Source organism: Nelumbo lutea, chromosome 3 (genome assembly GCF_056320005.1).
Source record: "Nelumbo lutea isolate HS-2025 chromosome 3, American lotus-T2T, whole genome shotgun sequence".
Taxonomy (NCBI): Eukaryota; Viridiplantae; Streptophyta; class Magnoliopsida; order Proteales; family Nelumbonaceae; genus Nelumbo; species Nelumbo lutea.
The window spans coordinates 37,296,798-37,315,093 of NC_142686.1; the positions used below are offsets into that span (position 1 = coordinate 37,296,798).

At 37.2% G+C, this 18,296-nt stretch overlaps 1 protein-coding gene across 1 annotated transcript; it reads right to left on the reverse strand.

Moving 5' to 3' along the window:
* Positions 1-5,292: 5,292 nt before the first annotated feature.
* On the reverse strand, positions 5,293-12,507 carry PRPL11 (plastid ribosomal protein l11). Its single transcript, XM_088977577.1, has 4 exons — positions 12,029-12,507; positions 11,543-11,715; positions 11,212-11,275; positions 5,293-5,667 (listed from the first exon to the last, which is right to left on the reverse strand). Exons 1-4 carry the CDS (start codon positions 12,249-12,251, stop codon positions 5,459-5,461), a joined length of 669 nt encoding a protein of 222 aa, XP_088833703.1. The 5' UTR covers positions 12,252-12,507; the 3' UTR covers positions 5,293-5,458.
* Positions 12,508-18,296: the final 5,789 nt, after the last annotated feature.

Genomic DNA, 18,296 nt, shown 5'->3' on the forward strand with positions numbered 1-18,296 from the left:
CACAGAAAACTTTTCAAGTCAATAGATTTTGCGACGTCTAGCAGGCAGAGAGACAGACACAGACACAGACTGGGTGTGGAAGGCGATGTGTAGGACTAGGACGGATCTGAGATGCCAATTGCCAGAGTCAAGTACCGTCCAGAAACAGTGAGCGATCACGAGTTACGACCAAACAATAGGAAAATGAAACCTCCTCTTAACATTATTCAATTTTGTATCGAGTTATCTGTCTATCACGGGAATGCTTCAGATATGAGAGATCAGGATGATGACGATCAAACAGTTGAAACGACTTCTCCTCATATGTTTGTCCACTTTGTGAGAATGATGCCACTCCAAGCCAAGGTTGATGGCTCCATGGTCACTCACCAGTCACCACACATCAAAATCTTCCCGAAGAAAGGGATTAAAAGGTTCTTCTCACTTCTCTTTTCATTTTGGAATGCTGCGTGGATTGCGGAATGTTGAATATCTTAGTTCACACCTACATAATTCCAAAGATGCAACTCAACTGAGGTTAGGTCGGGTTGATCTCAACCCTATCTGGCCCAACCCAATGTGTTCAACCTTCATTAGTCCATTTTGACCCTAACCCTAATACATCTTCACACCCCGATGCAAATAATCATGGTTTTCAAAATCGGATCGGACTGGACGGTTGGATCAGAAAAACCGGTAACCGGTCAGTTCTTTGGTTCCGATTTTATTAAAAACTGAAAATTATTAAAAAACATTGGAAAAGTCAGAAAACCACTAACCCGAGCAACGGTTCACGGGTTAGTATTTTTATTTTCAATGTTTTAAATAAAAAATAAATAATAAAATACCTTCTATATCCCCAATCCAGTTCGAATCCCTTACTCCCTTTAACACTTGCAACGGCAACTTGTAGCGACGAACAGCAAACTGCGAACGGTGAATAGTGAACAAAAAATAAAATACCTCACCCTCACTAGCACTTGCAGTTGGGACTTGCAATGGCGAATGGTGAACGACGAACAAAAAATGCACCTTCACCAACACTTGCAACGGTGACTTGCAGCTAGACCTATTCATGGGCCTGGTTGGGTCGGGCTAAGTTTGGGCTAGGTTTTTATTCATCATTAATGAAAAATACATTAGGCCCGAGCTCGAGCCCGAGCCTGGCCGATCAATGGGCCTATAACTTGGGTCCGAGCTCGGCCCTGATAAAAGTCAGAAGCCTGAGCCCGAGCCTAAAGCCCGACCTAATAAAAAAATTTACAATTTTCCCAATTCAAATTAGAATTAAAAATTCAGATGGTTTTTTTTTTCTATTTAAATGAACAATGGGCCTACAAGATTTTTTTCCCTTTCTTTTACGTTTTAAAACACAGTTTTACATTCTTAAATCAAAAAATTTATTCAAATAAACATTAATTACATAACCCATTTTAAGTCTAATTTTAGGTCAGGCCGGACTATTTTGACAAAATCGAACCTGACTCGAATTTATTGTGGGACGGGCTTTTTGACCCGAGTTTAAGCCCGCAGGCCTATAAACATGTTCTCGTCCGGGGGCCAGGCCCGGCCCGTCGAGCCACCAGGCCCATGAACAGGTCTAGTTGCAGCCATGAACGACGAGAGTGCAGCAGCACTCGACACTAGACATTGGCGACCAAGCCCACTGTCACCGTTCGCGATCATCTCAATCCCGAATCGCAATCGTCTCGATCATTTCTATCTCGAATCCATCTCCGGTCGCTCCTCTCTCATCTCCGCCTCCGTCCAGCACTTCCGATTACGATGACACTTATGAAAACGACGTCCATGTTGTCGCTTACTCTATCTCCGAGGTTGAGCAAGCTTCCACGCTCGCAATTTCGGATCTCAAGTCCATCGCCGGTTGCATGATTTCCTCGAGCTACAGTAAAGAGATCAAAGGTCTCTAGTGTCTCAGAATCGAGCAACTCACCGCCTCTAGCATCCAAAAGATGGATTGGGAAGTTGGGATGTCTTAGACCTTAAGATAAAAACCTGGCTCAACGCCGCCAAGGTCGCAGTCAAGACTCTTTTTAAAGGGAAGAGATAAGAGAGTTATTTGCTATTTTTTATTACATATAAATATTTTTTATCTTTTATCTATTTATAATATCACGGGTCAAACGGTTCGACCTGAACGATTAAACCATGGAACCAAAAAACGGTGCCCTGACCGGTTTGTTCTCCAGATCGGTTTTAAAAACCTTGCAAATAATTACAATGAAAACAAGTCCTCTTTATTAGTAATTTAATATTAATATCAGGGTAAAATACAAAATCCTCCCTTAAAATTTCTGACGATTATAAAAGCCTCTCCTATAATTTTATTTTAGCAAAAGCCTCTCCTAAATTTTTAAAGAATTCGCCAAAAACCTCCCTCTCGTAAATAACCCAAACAGAAGACGTTTTTATTTATAAAATTACCTGAGGCTATCCAAAAAGAAAACGTTCATATTTATAAAATTACCCTGAAGCATCATTTAAAGATTTTGTAAAGTAGCATGGCGCAAACACATATCCGGCCTCCTCAGTTATTTGGTCCCACATTTCCTATCCTTCTAGTGAGCTTCTCGGCAAAAAAAGCTGATTTTTCCCTGAAGCTTCCATTATCTAACTATTTGTCGTTATGCTTGTTGGATTGTTGGGTTATGGAGTATTTCTTTTTCATTAATGCAAGTGGAACGTGTCGGTGCTGCAAATAATAAAAGGTTCAATCACTATACTCTTTAATGACCGTCTTGGGATGGCCATGTTCTGGTTAGGTGAATTCAGTCAACAAATCTGAATGTGTGCGTACTTTTGTATAGACAGTTATCACAGTGTTAGAGTGAGCTTGAGCCTCGGCCGAATACGAATGACCGGCGTTAATTCCATTGCCCGATATGTGGTACCATCGATCACATTGCTTGTGGTCCTCCTGGTCTTGTGTTGGTCGGCTCCATGACTGAAACTGCATCGGTTTAGTTATGGGAAGAAGGAATTTTTATTTATTTGTTTAGATATTAATATGAGTTTTGATTGGGCAGGAATTTTTATTTATTTGCTTAGATATTAATATGAGTTTTGATTGGGCAGGGCTGTTTATGGCGCTCCAACAGTAGTAATGGTTGCGGCTTCCATTGCTATTGGCTTACGAGGCCTGCTCCTCCACATCGCAATTTTACAGGTCAAGCTCCCTCAAGGGATTTGTCCATTTCGTCTTCGCCAAAGAGTATAACGTTCGTCTAGCAATAAAGAGCTAAGCTCAGATTTGATATGTTGTTAATTTACCGTGTTCAAAAATTGATGTTGTTCAACGTTTAAATTTTAGGGCGATGTTTGGAATGTTAATAGCGTTATCGATCACATTGATTTACTACCATGTTCAGAGATGGATGGTTTACCGCTACTGGAAGAAAAGAAAGAAGGCGCAAAGGATTTGGGTGTGTGATAAGGGTAATTTCGTAAATGCAGATGAGTAATTTTGTAAATGGTGAAGTTTTCCCTCTAAGTCGTTGAATACAGAACTGACGTCAACTATAAGTTTTCCCTCTAAGTCATTGTCTAATTATTTAAAAATTCAGAGGAGGTTTTTACTAAAATAAAACTATAGAAGAGGTTTTGATGATTGTCAGAAACTTTAGAGGAGGTTTTTATATTTTATTCTTAATATTAATATATTATAAATTTCAATTATGGTTGTTATTTGTGGAAAGCGCTAATAAAAGATAGAATACAGAACTGACGTCAACTATAAGTTTGAACAATGGGCTCAGATTTGTGTTAAGACCCATTAAAAACTTAACAAATTCCCAATCCAATCTAGGGATAGCAATTTCTACCCTACCTAGCAGTTATCTATTCCAATTGGGTGGTATTTCCTTGAATGATAGGTTTTGGAGCAAGGAGGGTTTTGAGATTTTACAACACATACGGGTATAGATACAGTACAGTATTGAGCTAAACCTGATGAGGGGTGATTTGACCCGACCTAATAAGCAAAGGACATGTGGACGCGACCTGCCAATTAGATGATGACTCGGCACCTCCGGCCACCTTAACAAATCGAGTCACCTTGAGTGTCCCGGTCACCTTGAATAGCACCGAAGTCTGGGTACCTCGGATGACCAAATCTATCGAAGTGACACGTAGCAAATTTTAGAAGCCCGCTAGCTATCTCCGAGCTTTTCAGGATCATATCGTGCAACCGTAGGCCTCATCCTCATCCTGCCCGAATCAGATGGACACGATGAGCCTTATCAGCCAGCACGTTATCCACCTCTCGAAGCGGAACAGACTCCTACAAATCGAGTCGGAGATCTCAGAGAGGTTTCATGAGGCTTACGGCGATTTAACTATATAAAGACATCAGCCCCTAGTACCCATGGAGGTGTGCGATCAAGTGCATTCTAACTCTCAAGGTTATTGCTTTCCAGTTCGCAATTCACTACTAAGTACTAACTTAAGCATTGGAGTGGCCTTGCTAGGTTAGCCACCCTGGGTACTTTGATCCATCTCACTTGCAATTCGAGCAATCCATTTGACAACCGACATCCGAGCTACCTTCTAACTAGGAGCATTCAGATCGCGCACCAGCAAAACCCAACCCTCCCTAACCCTATATTGTTGAAAAAAATATAACATTTATGTTTTAGGTGCTGAATTTAATAATATTTTTAATTTTATGTGAAAGATAACTGATAACTTATGCATTTTTTATAATGTATTAATCTAATAATTGGAATTTTTGTTGTTTGTTTGTATTTATGTATTTTTTACTTATTTATTTATTATATATAACGAGAAATAATAGGAAATTAGATGTGGATTCTAAACTCAACCCACCCCCTACCCTTGAATGCAGACAAGGTAGGGTGAAAGAGGGTTTTGCATTTTCATGTACAAGAAGGGTTTGGATTTTCAAAATCTAACCTGCTACGAGTTTTGGGGTGGGTATAGGTTGGGAGGTTTAGGGAAACAGGTAGGGTCTAGAATTTACAAACCCGTCCCATTGCCGTCCCTAATCCAACCTGACCCAAGTGGCTCCCCTACACAAATTCATAATGCTTGCACATAGCAGGAATGGGACCAGATTTGTGCAAAATATTTTTTCTGTACAATACGCTTTTCAGGCCAAACTTTGTTCCAAAATTATGGTTCAATCAGCTATTCTGGTCACCGTGACAACTCAATTAATCTTAATTTAATTTGTTCCATAACTGATGATCAAAATCAGCTATTCTCGTCTGTGACAACTCAACCTATCAACCTTCCCAGAGATGTCCGCTCAATACGTAAGGCAGTGTAAGACTCTTTATGGTACAAAAAGCCATTCTGAGTGATAAATACCGATAATTAATGATTCATATAAAACAATGACAGGAAAAAGAAGTACCAAAATGAATGTCATCTCTTTGTTCCTCATGAGGATGGTTCTGAATACAAGTTAAGCAAAATTGCAAACGTAAAACTAACATGGCTATACAAGTACCTTCTTTTTGGGTTCCAGAACAGGAGGGTCAACATCAATGCCCATGTTAGCAGCAGTGCCAGCAATAATTCTCATTGCTGATTCAATGGTCGAACAGTTTAAGTCTGGAAGCTTTTCTGTTGCAATTGCACGTAACTGGTCAATTGTGACCTTCCCCACTTTCTCTCTCTTTGGGTCTTTAGAACCTTTCTCCACTCCTGTACACCACGTTGTGTGATCATAATTAGTTTCAGATATTCTGCTAATCATGCAAAAAAATTTCCCTATGATATTTTCCCTAGCATAAACAAAATTTATGCTATTTTCACCAGTATGTTCCTAATCTTCATTTTAATAACTATCATTGGTCAAGTCCAAAACTTGTCTTACAACAAATCATGATATTGACACCCCTATCTTCCTAATTCATATACTAAAACCAACAGTACATTTTATTTTTTACTTATCTTTTACCACATCTGTTGTTTTTTCTTTTTTTGATATTTTACATAATAATACTACTTGTGCACCCATAATTTAACGATGGATATGACACTGAACAGAAGGGAATGGTGAAGCAGGGTTCATGTAGCTGACTCAACATAGCTGGGACAAGGCTTAGATGATGATGATGATGAAGATTTACATAATAATTCCACTTGTATAATAAGATACCTTATCAATAGCAATGATGTAAATGCACATGGACATCATAGGTTACTATGGACACCGATTATTTTGTAAGGTTTACCAGAGATGCTCCTTGATAGGATTGCATGGCCTTCCCAAAATGAAGTGTTTGTGTAGGACATGCATCAGATTCTGACATACAATGAATTCTTAAGGAATGCTTATGAACATTTTCTTTTTTTCCTCCTAGCTTATTTAACATAAATGAACAGCTAAGGCTCAGTTTGGAAAGAGTTCAAATACAAATATGTACACAAATACAATGTTTAGAAATACTGTATATAAGCTTTTGCACTGTACATATTTGTACTTTTACTCTTCTCAAATGGAGACTAAAGTACAAACTGAATGTCATTTTTCCTATAAAATGTTACTTAGTAACAAAGGCAACATTTTGTACCTTTTTTAACCAGGATATGATGCTAAAATTCCAAAAATATGAACTATTTTAATGGTGCATGATTTTCTTTAGATGTGACCAAGAATCCATGTTTTTTGTCTTGCCAAGTCAGACTCTTGAAATGCATCAGATTCTCACTCCTGTGTCTATCTCCGTGCTGTTCCTTGGTGAACTTAAGTATGTCAAAGTGAAAAAAGCATCAGTTACACTATTTGTTGATGTTAGCACCCAGGTTCTACAGAAGCCTTGCCATATGTCCTCCCTCTCTAATTAGATGTCTATACTGCAATGTCCTTTGACAATTAACATTCATTTTTTCAACCAGCTTACTACCGCTTCAAATCTCCCTCCACCTCAATGTTTTTGAGATAGAAAGGATTTCCCAACTTCAATCCTTGTAGTAATTCCATTACTTCTCTTCTTGAGTTTCCAACCTGAGAAAATTTATTTCTTCTTAACTGAAGATTTTCTTGTCCATGCATATGCCTTCCCCCTTTCTTCCAAAGTTCTCAACTCAATTGCCTCTGGTATCTCGCTGGTTTACTTCTTCAAGCCTGGCAAAGGACAGTCCCAAGAACACAGTTTGAAAGTTCTTCCTCCCTGGGAGCCTCCTCCCATTCGTTGCCTAATAATTTTCCTTCACCAATGCAATTATAGTAATTTATGTACAGCTTTGCTAAACCCCATCCTCAGATAGTGATTTTTTACCACTTTCTCAAGACTCTAATATTCTAACAGTATGACCTGGGGAGTCTCCCTTCTCCACTCCCAATCCCATACACCATCATGCTTGAACCTTTGAACAGTTGCTGACCTACCTCCATCAGCAAAAGGTTCTATAATTGAGTCTGCGACCTCTCTCCCTTTGTCCTCCCTATAATTTTATGCACTAGCATGAGAAGGCACTTGTAAGGACTCCCTCTGAACTTTCTGGAGACCACAGTGATGATTGGAGAGCCCTTTTAATCACAATTAACCCTGAGCTGGACCACTTCTAGGTAGTCAATTTATTAGGTGGACCAATGAATCATGGTTCGGATGTGCTTCATTGTGGGTGCCCTTCTCTGCATGGCAGATCTGTTTTGAATATTGAACTCCCTTCCTGATCTATGATTTTTTACATCTTCCGTCATCTAAATATATCCTGGGGGAATTCCTTCCTTTCCGATTCCAACCATTTGATTTTGGGTAGCCTTTTTATTTTCAATCTCTTGTGAGCATCCCTTTATCACCAACTTTAGCTAGGTTTTAGACAGTTGCCATGTATCCCTAGGATTTCTTTTGAAATTTAAACTTACCCTGCTCATTGTACAAGAATAAAGACAGATGTCTATGATTTAGAACTAGGTCATCTTTCATATAGTCCACCAAAACCATGGGCCTACTTTCTGCCATGTGATTAGGCCTATCCCTTTATCCTCCTGAGTCACACTATTAGCCCTTGCTAGATTCTCCACCGTCTATGGTAAAGGGTATAAATGCATAAATTATTGAGCTTGACTAGACCCACCCAAGTTACCAGATTTGCTAGCACATCAAGAGAACTTTTCAAATAGCTTTAAACACCTGCTCCCATGATTTTTTTTTTTTTTACCTTCAAGAACTTTCTATCAGAGAATGATGTGTTGTTGGATAAAATTTGACTTCATGTTGAAGGTATACATATCACCCCATCCACACAATACTAACCATAACCAGAACTACCCCTCTCCAATTCACCTTCATGAACACACAAGTGAGAAGCTCCTGTTTGTAGTTTTCTGTGGTATTATAGCCCCACAATAACCCCCAATTTCCAGATAACCTTGGGGCACCATAACATTAATGCTAAGCCATAAACACATAACGGCATAACCACAGGACCTGGTCATGTACTTGTTTTTGTAGTTTGTACTAAGATTCTACAAAAAAAAAAAAAGAAAAAGAAAAAGAAAACTGGGAAAAATATCTCTTAAGAAACATTTCTGACTATGTGCTTGTTGCCTTCAATATATCTCCAAAAAAGTCAGCTGGACAGTTTTACTCATTGGTTCAAACCAGGAGGCCTAAAAGTTAATAGAAATTATTTTGAGACCAATATAGAGGATTAGGCCTGAATAAAAAGACCAAAATTATGAGCTGGTACGCCAACTTTCATTGCCCAGGATAATTTATCTATTGCACTTATTTTATCAATCTAAATTATCTATGGAATTGATGGCTTTAAGTTGATTTTTCCAGGTTAAATTAGACTAGCACACTTTTTTATTTGATGCTCAGTTGATTCCAATAACCGTGCATCATAAACCAATTCAAGTTTTCAATCCTGAATGCTGAGCATGGATTTTACTCAAATGAAAGAAATAAACATCTCACTGATGATTTAGATTAGTTACTATTAACAAGGTGACCAATCTAAAACTTAGAAGTACAATAAATCCAGATCATTATCATATAAGAAACTATGATATTCAACAATATGACAGCTAGACCATAACTCATAGAGAGAATAAATAAGCAATTATTTACAGCTTCTTATTATTTTTGTATTTTTTCCTGATCATTTGCTTTTGACCAGATCTCTCTACCCAAATCAAGTATGTGCCATGTTTCTAAGGCATGCGAAATCTAGCAGACCAGCTGAAATGCTAAAAGAATGATTTTCATCCCCCCCAACAGCTGACACAAAAAAATGGTTGCACTAATGTATTCACTGATGTTGTGTTTATTAAGAAAATAAGTGGATATCAGAAACCTCAAGAACTTTATAAGAATAAAGATACCATAAGCAATTATTTACAGCTTCTTATCATTTTTTATATTTTCCTGATCATTTGCTTTTTACCAGATCTCTCTACCCAAATCAACCATGTGCCATGTTTCTAAAGCACACAAAATCTAACAGACCAACCGAGATGCTAAAAGAATGAGTTTCATCCCCCCACCCCCACAGTAGACACAAAAAAAAAAATGGTTGCACTAATGTATTCATTGATGTTGGGTTTATTAAGAAAATAAGTGGATATCAGAAACCTCAAAAACTTTATAAGAATAAAGATACCATAAATTAAAAGATCATGCGAAGGAAAACAAAATTGCACAACAGCACAACTACCATATGAAGGTACATGTGGTTCACCAATTAATATAGGCTATATCTATAGAATATAATCAGGAAAAAAATAAACTGCTGACAGAGAATGCAAGATACATGGCAATTAATCTCACCCACCAAAATCCCAATAATAATGGTCCAAAGTTTCCTTTCATATGATATGACAAATAATTCACCTCCTAAAATTGTCACTAGAATCCATCAAATGTCTCTTTCAAAAAACTGCTGAAATCCTGAAATCATAATAAAGACTACAGAACAACCTTGCTAGTTCTCTTCTTTACCTTTCTTCTTCTTTTGTCTCTTTAGTAAGACTGAATTTGCATTGACGAAAATGACGCCCAAATGTGGCTTTAGAAAAGCAACAATTGGTAACCACTTACTAGCTCTAACTTGTCTGGACCTGTTCACGGGCCGTGCTTCGGGCCTGACTTACACTATGTTGGGCTCGAGCTTTGGGCTGGGCCCCATTAAAATTTTGGCAAGAGCCAAGCCCAAATCCGGCCCATGAACAGGTCTACTTGTGTCTATTTAAAGCTTTAAACCCATCTTAGCCAAAGAATCAAATGGATTATATATAAGGGTATGGAGTGCCAATAATGCATCTAAATGTCCCTTAATGAACAAGCTAAATTCCATAAGTCCCACACTAACACACTCAAAGTGCACCTAATGCATTCAGTCAATCACTTTCTCCTGAGAAGCTCTCACATTTCTTTATTTTGACGAGCAAGTAAAGGATGGTTTATTACTATAAGGAGGAAAGACATCCTATCCGGAATTTTGGGTAGCCAGACACAAAGAAAATAGTAAAAGTGCTGACCTAATTAGTTACTAAGATACTGCCGCAGTGCCGCCATGTCTCCCTTACAACTCGTGGATCAGTGTACAGCACAACAGTCTCATCTGAGTCATAGACCAACATGGCCCATTAGGAATGCCATGTCATGGAGGCAGAACATGCCATCAACCCAGCAAACGAAATTAAACCAACTCCATCAGAGAACCTATAGGTTAGGAGTTTGAGATTCCACATATTGAAGAAAAAATCAAAACAAAGGAACCTAGGGAAATAATTGCTAGCAAGATAAACAATTTGTTGGAGTATCACAAAAGACCTGGATCTCTTTCCTACCTACTCAATAGTCAATGCTCATCATGGTCCCTTGGCCCCTTCAAATGCCTAGGGTTTCTTAAGCCTGATTTCTTAGAGAGTTTTTTTGCAAAGATTTCTTAGAGAAATTGAAGACCTTACAACATTAAGAAAGAAATGGGAATGGCTCTATTTGTTATGTACTCCAAAACATCACTTAGATGACAAAAGAGAAACAAAGGACTCAACCATTCAATAACTCCATTAAGTACAATGAGATCTCAGTATCATAGGGGATTTTCAATTAGGTAGGAACAGAGAAAGCCAACAATGCAAATTTTCCTGAAATGTCAATGCTTGCCAAGAATACAATATATTGAACAAGTAGACATGGTCAAGTGTAGATAACTAGGAAATCTATATATTTGGACCTCTACACAAATTTTCCCATCAGTATTTTCTGTTTAATTAAGGAAGAAACATACCTGCAGCTTTAAGGAGCAAAACAGAGGCAGGCGGGGTCTTCAAAATAAAAGTAAAGCTTTTGTCCTGTAAGTGAAGAAAAGAATATCCCATGAATGAAACTGAATGAAACATTGGCACAATATAGAATTAAATTGACACCTACTGAATAGAGAGCATTTTATCCAACCATATTACACCAAAGAAATATCTTTTTAAACACAAAATAAAAGTCTAGCTTTTTTTGTCTAAACTTAGCAGACTATAAAAAGGGTGGTAGGACAAATTAAAGCACCTCGACGGGAAAACTTTAGAAGAACTTGTTTACTATAAAGCCATAACTTAGTAACTTACGTCATAGACTGTAATTTCTACTGGAATCACATAACCCGCTTTGTCGGCAGTTCTTGCATTGTAATCCTTGCAGAAAGCCATGATATTGACACCCTTAGAACCAAGGGCCGGACCGACAGGTGGTGCGGGAGTGGCCTTCCCTGCCTCTAGAGCAAGCTTAATCACTCCAGTTACTGTCATTAGAACAAAGGCAACCAATTAAGTGCAAACCATATGAAGAAATTGAATAATAGATAATAGACAAAGATGACGGTTCCAATTAATACTGCAAAAAAACTATGAAGAAAGAAAGATTTCGACGGCTTAGGAACCGGTCCCAAGTGAGAGTGCTAATGACCTTCCTAGAACCACACTTTCAAAAACCAAAAAGTTAACCAAGGTATGGAGCACGCTCAACCACTCGAACAATTGAGGAAGAGAAAGGCTCCTTAAGAAGAGATCAGGAGAACATAAGTCGACCTACTTCTAGAAATGAAATAGGCATACCTTTCTTGGGTTTTCCTCCAGGTTTGGGAGGCGCCATTGATTTCACGGTAAGAGACCTTGAAGTTGAAAGAACAGATTTTCTGTTCAGAAATTGCAGAGAAAAACGGGTGTTTGAACTCAAGCTGACCGATGAAGGAAAGAGAGAGGTGGAGAGCCTTCCATTGTTTAAGGAAGGAGAGGAAGGATGTGAGAGAGGGATACGATGGGCGGACAGGGACGCCATGAGAGAGGAGGAACCGAAGAGATAAAGCTCTGGATTACTCTTCCCTCCTTGGTTCTTTGTTTCGCTCGTTAAATGTTGTTCTCCTTGTGTGACGACTGACGAGGATATCTAAGGTGCTCGGTACTGGCGATCTATCGTCATCTTATTCCCATCTTAGCGTTAGCATAGACAGAATGATGAGATCATCAGCAGATCAGATGCTTTGGTCGTAGAATGACCTTTGATGGGTGTTCATATTGTCTACAGTTCTTTTCATAATACTGATGAGCCATCAGTCATGATAAAGTGCTAAACTAATCCGTATACGAGTCCCACGTACCGTAATCGGTTCACTAGGACTTAAGAGTGGTCTGAGTGGCTGAGTCTGATGGTGCATTTGGTTTGGTTTTATTGATACGGGCCGGTTTAGGGTAAGGTTTGATGAATGATGATATGATATTTTGGCTCGGTGGCCAGCGCGAAGAAGAGTTGAAAAGGGATCGGATCGAATTAAATTCGATTTACCTAGATCCAAATTTGATTCGTTAATAACTTAATATCCTCTTCAAATCGTATCTTATCCATTGGATTTTATATGAATTAAATAATTACTTATTTAAATAAGTGGTGGGATTACATAATAAATAGAAAATAAGCACTTATTTTTAGTTGGCAAAAGAAGCGATGGATAAGTGTTTATTTCAAAAACAATTACTTAAAAAATAAATAACATTTGAGTTGCTTATTTTAAGTGTTTATTTGTATTTTCTGAGATGAGTTTGCCCAAAAAATTGAAATTCATAAATTACCCTTACAAATGGAGAAAACCCTATAATCTTCTCATTTGCATAGGGTGTTCTTGTAGCGGGGTTGATAGAGAGAGGGCAGCCGACAACCAAAGAAACGGCCAATAACTTCAAGGCCTCGTTTGCTTTTCGATAAATTATTTACTCAAGTAAATGCAGTTACTTGGGTAAGCTTTTCCTAGGAAACATTTACCTGGGTAAGTGTATTTACCCAATGTTCTTTTATTTCTCAAGTAAATAAGGTAATAACAATTTTAGTATAAAAATCCATTATTAAAATGGGCATTTTTGTTCTATTCAAGTGTTAACAACTTTCTTCTTAGGTGGAAAAGTTATTTACCCACTTGGGCATGTGATACACAAGAAAATAAACTTTCTCTGATCCCTACATTAATCTGAAAAATGAGCATGGGATTCTTAATCAATGGGAACCAAAATACCATTGACCAACTTCCCCCCCTCTCAAAATCCAAAAAAAAGAATGCCCCCCAAGAATGTTGGTCATTTTTTTTTTCTTTTGTTTCTCTTCCATTTACAATCTAATCTGGACTATTTTGTGAGATTTTCATGCCTGCAACTAGATCTAGGTGTTTTTTTTTCCGCATATCTAGTTTTTGAACGGAAAAGTGCTTAGATTCTCACCAGCAACAACAAGTATGACAATCCTAATCGACTTACTTCGATCGTTTAGTGTTATAAATTTTTGCATATTCTAGTGAAAATCCATAATCCAAAGTTTTTTTTTTTGCATTTTAAAAGTATCATTTGAATAATAATGCATTATTGGTGCTGCTTGTTTGGATGTTCTTGGGGACACTTGTGTTACATATGGACCCATGTGTATTTCGAAAGAGTGACGTGATAAGTTCTTTGGAAATAAACAATATAATATTCAAAAACCAATATTTATATGAATTTGTGAAGTAGGGGCTAAAAATGCCAATTCCTCAAAATTAAGTACTTGTTGGAGAAATGGCTTGCTAAACATCCTCACTCCAACGAGTAAGTGGTTTGGGAAAGGAGTCTCCAAACAATAATAAGTACTTATGAAATAGGTGCTTGTTTTTCAAACCACTTATTTACCAAACATAGATAAAACTGGATTGCTATCAAATATTAAATAGAATTAATAGATTAAATTAAAAATTATCAAAACATTAAATATTATTAAATTTAATGTGACTAAAATCAATTATTTTAGAAACCAATCTAGAAATGGAATTGCTTTGACCACTGGTTCCTAGGTCAAAAGGTCTGTCTATCTGGTCTAAATCCCAGTCAAACAATTTTTGGGTCTAAAACTAGACCAGGACCATGACCAATTCCAAGTCAAACTGTCCAACCATTTGATCCAATCCAGTCTTCAAAACCATACTAAAAACAATTTGATGTTGTATATCATTAACAAATTGAACTAAAATAAAATTGTATGAAGATTGAATATGATCAACATTTATGCCTTATCACAACTATATAGGGTTGACTGCATGAATCTTGTTTCACCATTCCATTGGGCTTAGTATTATATCCATTGTTAGATTGTGAACCCTTCTAACTTGAAATAGATTGCTATTTATCAGTCACATGTGGATGGAAACTTGACCATATAGCTCTAACTCTTATGTTGTGTTTGGTTTAAAGATAAAGGTAGGGAAAAGAACTAAGGCTATGTTTGATTTGAATGAAAAGGTAAGGAAGGGAAAGATAGGAAAACCAATACAAGGATTGTAAAGGTTTTCCCACCTTTCACTACATTTTCCTTCAAACCAAACATAGGGTAAGGAGACCGGGTTTCCATACATTTCCATTTCTTTCTCTATTGTCTTTTCTTTCAAACCAAACATAGCCTTAAGTAAAATCATGGTATTCTTAAAAAAACGTAAAACATCACATTTGAACCAAATTATTAATAGATCAAATATAGATATCCCTTAAACGAATCGTTTTTTTTTTTTTAATTCAAATCTAGACAAATGGATATCAAGTATATTGTAGCTTCATGCTCAACCTCCAATATGGTTTGAAAGTAAATTCTAGCTAGGAATGTTGGTTGGCGATCATTTTAAGACATTTTTTTATTAAGAAATTGATTCTAATTTGTAATATGTTGTGATAAATTTATATTGAGAGAATAATTTCATATTTTAGATGGCTGAAGTTTAAGTTACAGGTGTTGAAATTTGGTCTTGTAAACATGCAAACTGAAAATTGGAAATCTCAGTAGAAATGTTGGTCAACAACCAACTTTGGGCTACCGTAAATCAGCCATTTTGTGATATTTTCTTTAAGACTTTATTCTAATTTGTAATATGTTGTGAGAAATTTATGTTTGAAGAATAATTTCTTATTTTATGTGGCATGAGTGTAAGTTACAAGTGTTGAAACTTGGTCTCCTAAACATGTAAACTGAAAACTAGAAATCTAAGAATCTTGGAACCTAAGTTAGTAGTAGAGCGGTATGATTAGCTAGAAGTATATGCATCGTGAATACAACAATATTAATAGTGAAATGAATGTAAATAATTTCTCATTGGTTTATAAGCTTTTGGATACGCTATAGCTCATTTTTTATTGGTGCATTGGATTTATCTTTCAATTAATTTTTCTGTGAACTATAAATTAAATTAAAAAATATTTCTTGGTTACATATATATTTATCTTTTTATGTTTATTTGAATTAGGATTCAAGCATGTAAAAACTTGTTATATTATGAATTTAGAATATGAGTGAATTTTTGACCGCTGTAGTACATTGATACTTATTTCAAAAACTTATGTTTTGTTATTTCTTAGAATAATATACATCTTTTCCGAACTTGTTATTCTTTTATTTAAGGGAAATTTCCCAATAGGTATCATGTACTTTAGGCTGTGTCAATTTAGTACACAAACTTTAAAATGCAATAATTTAGTACCTGAACTTTCATTTTGCAACGATTTAATACCCGGCATTAACCAGCCGTTAATTGGCATGAAAAAAGACAAAAATACCCTTCAAGTGTCATTTAATTTTCTTTATCAATCATCCGGAAAAACCAGACCAACAATGCCACCTATTCATTGTCTCGCCTCTCCTCACTCTTTCCTCCTCTCTGTCCCTCTAATTTGCTAGTCTAACAATGCTGCCATGGATTCTTTGATTGGGTTGCGCCATGAGGATGATAAGAGCATCCTAATTGCTGTTGCACAGGGTGTGGTTCTAGTTCTTGTTCAGTTACTGGATTTGAGCTCCCTGAAAATAAAGGAGAAATCAGTTGTGGTGATTTCGAGGATTTCGGTGCAAAAGAACACTTGTAATCCTGAAAGCTTTCGAGTTTGGGATTCATGAGTTCCAGAGTTACAGCATGATTCTTCATTTTCATGATCTTTACGTTACTGGTGTATGCTTGCGGATACTACTCACCACCTCACCTCGCCCGAGATCGCCAAAAGCCCCCCATCGCCCACTGTATTGTTCTCATCCACCATCCCCACTGTAGCATGGAAAAGAGCGACGTACATTCGTTTAATTTACATGGTGGGTGCCAAAATCCTGAAACAAGTTGAAGAATGTTACCAAGCTAATAATTACCACCATATTATAACATCATGAAAGGCCTTGTTATATTAGAGACTAATACATACCTGAAGCCTACCTTGACACCACTGTTCCAATCTTGCTTGTATCACATCAACCTTCCATGGAGGTCATTCTTGATTCCACGAAAAGGGACGAAGGTCTCTTCCATCTTGTTTGTTTGGCAACTCAGTCAACTGGGTACTCTTTCTTCAATGGCTCAGGAGAAGGAAGGGTGAAATTTGAGCATTGCAGAATGTGAGAAAGTGCAATGCTAACAAACACTAAACAGAAAAGAGCATATTTGTATTTAGGGAATACTAACAATCATCAAGCCGACAACAGAATTACATAATCCAATCCCACTAAAAGACTCTAGCTTATTCTCAACCAGACAAACCAAGCCCAAAGACCCACAAACAGAAGACAGGAAATTTAAAAAGGCAAGAACACCGAATGATTACACACAAACAAGTTAATCATTTTGCTTGCATTGAAGTTGTTCTTCAAGACAATGTGAGCACATGGGAGGTCTAAGAGGAAAGCTCCATATATATAACCTCGAAAAGGGTTGAAAATGGAATTGTAGATTCGATGCAGAGAATGCAATGTGGGTCAGGAGGGAATAAAAGGAATCAAGGATGTTCGGTGGCAGTGCCCAACAGAAACCACAAATTTAGAAATTAGAAATATAGACTGAGACCACAAGCTAAAAGGTAAGAAAAAGAAAAATTAAGAGATAAGAACATATTAAAAACAAGAGGCTCAAAGTAAGTAATGGCAATGTCGTAGACCACATACCAGCTCAAGTACTTAGAGAGGGTAAAAAAGAAGAGAGAAAGTTGTTGTCATTTTTTCTTCGCACTGTGGAGAGAGAGAGAGGGCGCCAATCCATAACAAGTTGGCGTACATGAACCTTTTTGAGAAATGGAGCAACTTCTCTAGAAGTAAAAAAGTGGAATCTCCGTTAGTACCCTCCTTCAACAGGTAGTAGTGGTGGTGGTCTTACACCACCTTTTGGAGGTGGAAGTGGACTTCCAGGGACAAATCCTCCACCTTCAACCAATCCGATATGCTCGATCAATGTGTTGAAAACTAGGGTTACTCTTGGGTGTTCTTCGTGGGTTGGTGCACGTTGGATTAGAGATCCAGTGGGAAATGTTTGTTGTCCAGTGCTTGGAGGTCTGCTAGAGCTTGAAGCAATTGTCTGCCTCTCTTTTATTTTCTTGAGAAAGAAGATGATGAACAGTGTTCAAGGGTAATTTTGACATTTTTAAAAGTCTTAAATCTCACATGAGGTCATGTGATATACGTAACCGACGATCCATTAACGGTAGGTACTAGATTGTCGCAAAATGAAAGTTTGGATACTAGATTGTCGTGTTTTAAAGTTCGGGTACTAAATTGACACTTGGCCTAAAATACAGGGTACCTATCAGGAATTTTCCCTTTATTTAATTATATTATTATTATCCTTAAATTCGTTTTGTGAAACTCATGCATTGATTGAGATATTTATCATATTCTATTGATATGTAACTACATTTTGGATCCTACCACTGGAGACAAATACAATGGCATTTTGGAATAGTCTATTTTGAATTTAGGCCCTCACCATATAGCACAACCGCACATATATGGTCCTTTATCATTATGGTGAAATTGGTCATAGTCTATCTTTGTTAATTATTTGCTATGTGATCT

What these genes read in the sequence shown, in the direction of transcription:
- PRPL11 (XM_088977577.1), bottom strand. Translation starts at nt 12,251, where the DNA reads ATGGCGTCCCTGTCCGCCCATCGTATCCCTCTCTCACATCCTTCCTCT. An exon ending in TAGAAATTACAGTCTATGAC is followed by an intron (nt 11,276 to 11,542) that starts GTAAGTTACTAA and finishes CTTCACTTACAG; the next exon opens with GACAAAAGCTTTACTTTTAT. An exon ending in TTTGCTCCTTAAAGCTGCAG is followed by an intron (nt 5,668 to 11,211) that starts GTATGTTTCTTC and finishes CGTGGTGTACAG; the next exon opens with GAGTGGAGAAAGGTTCTAAA.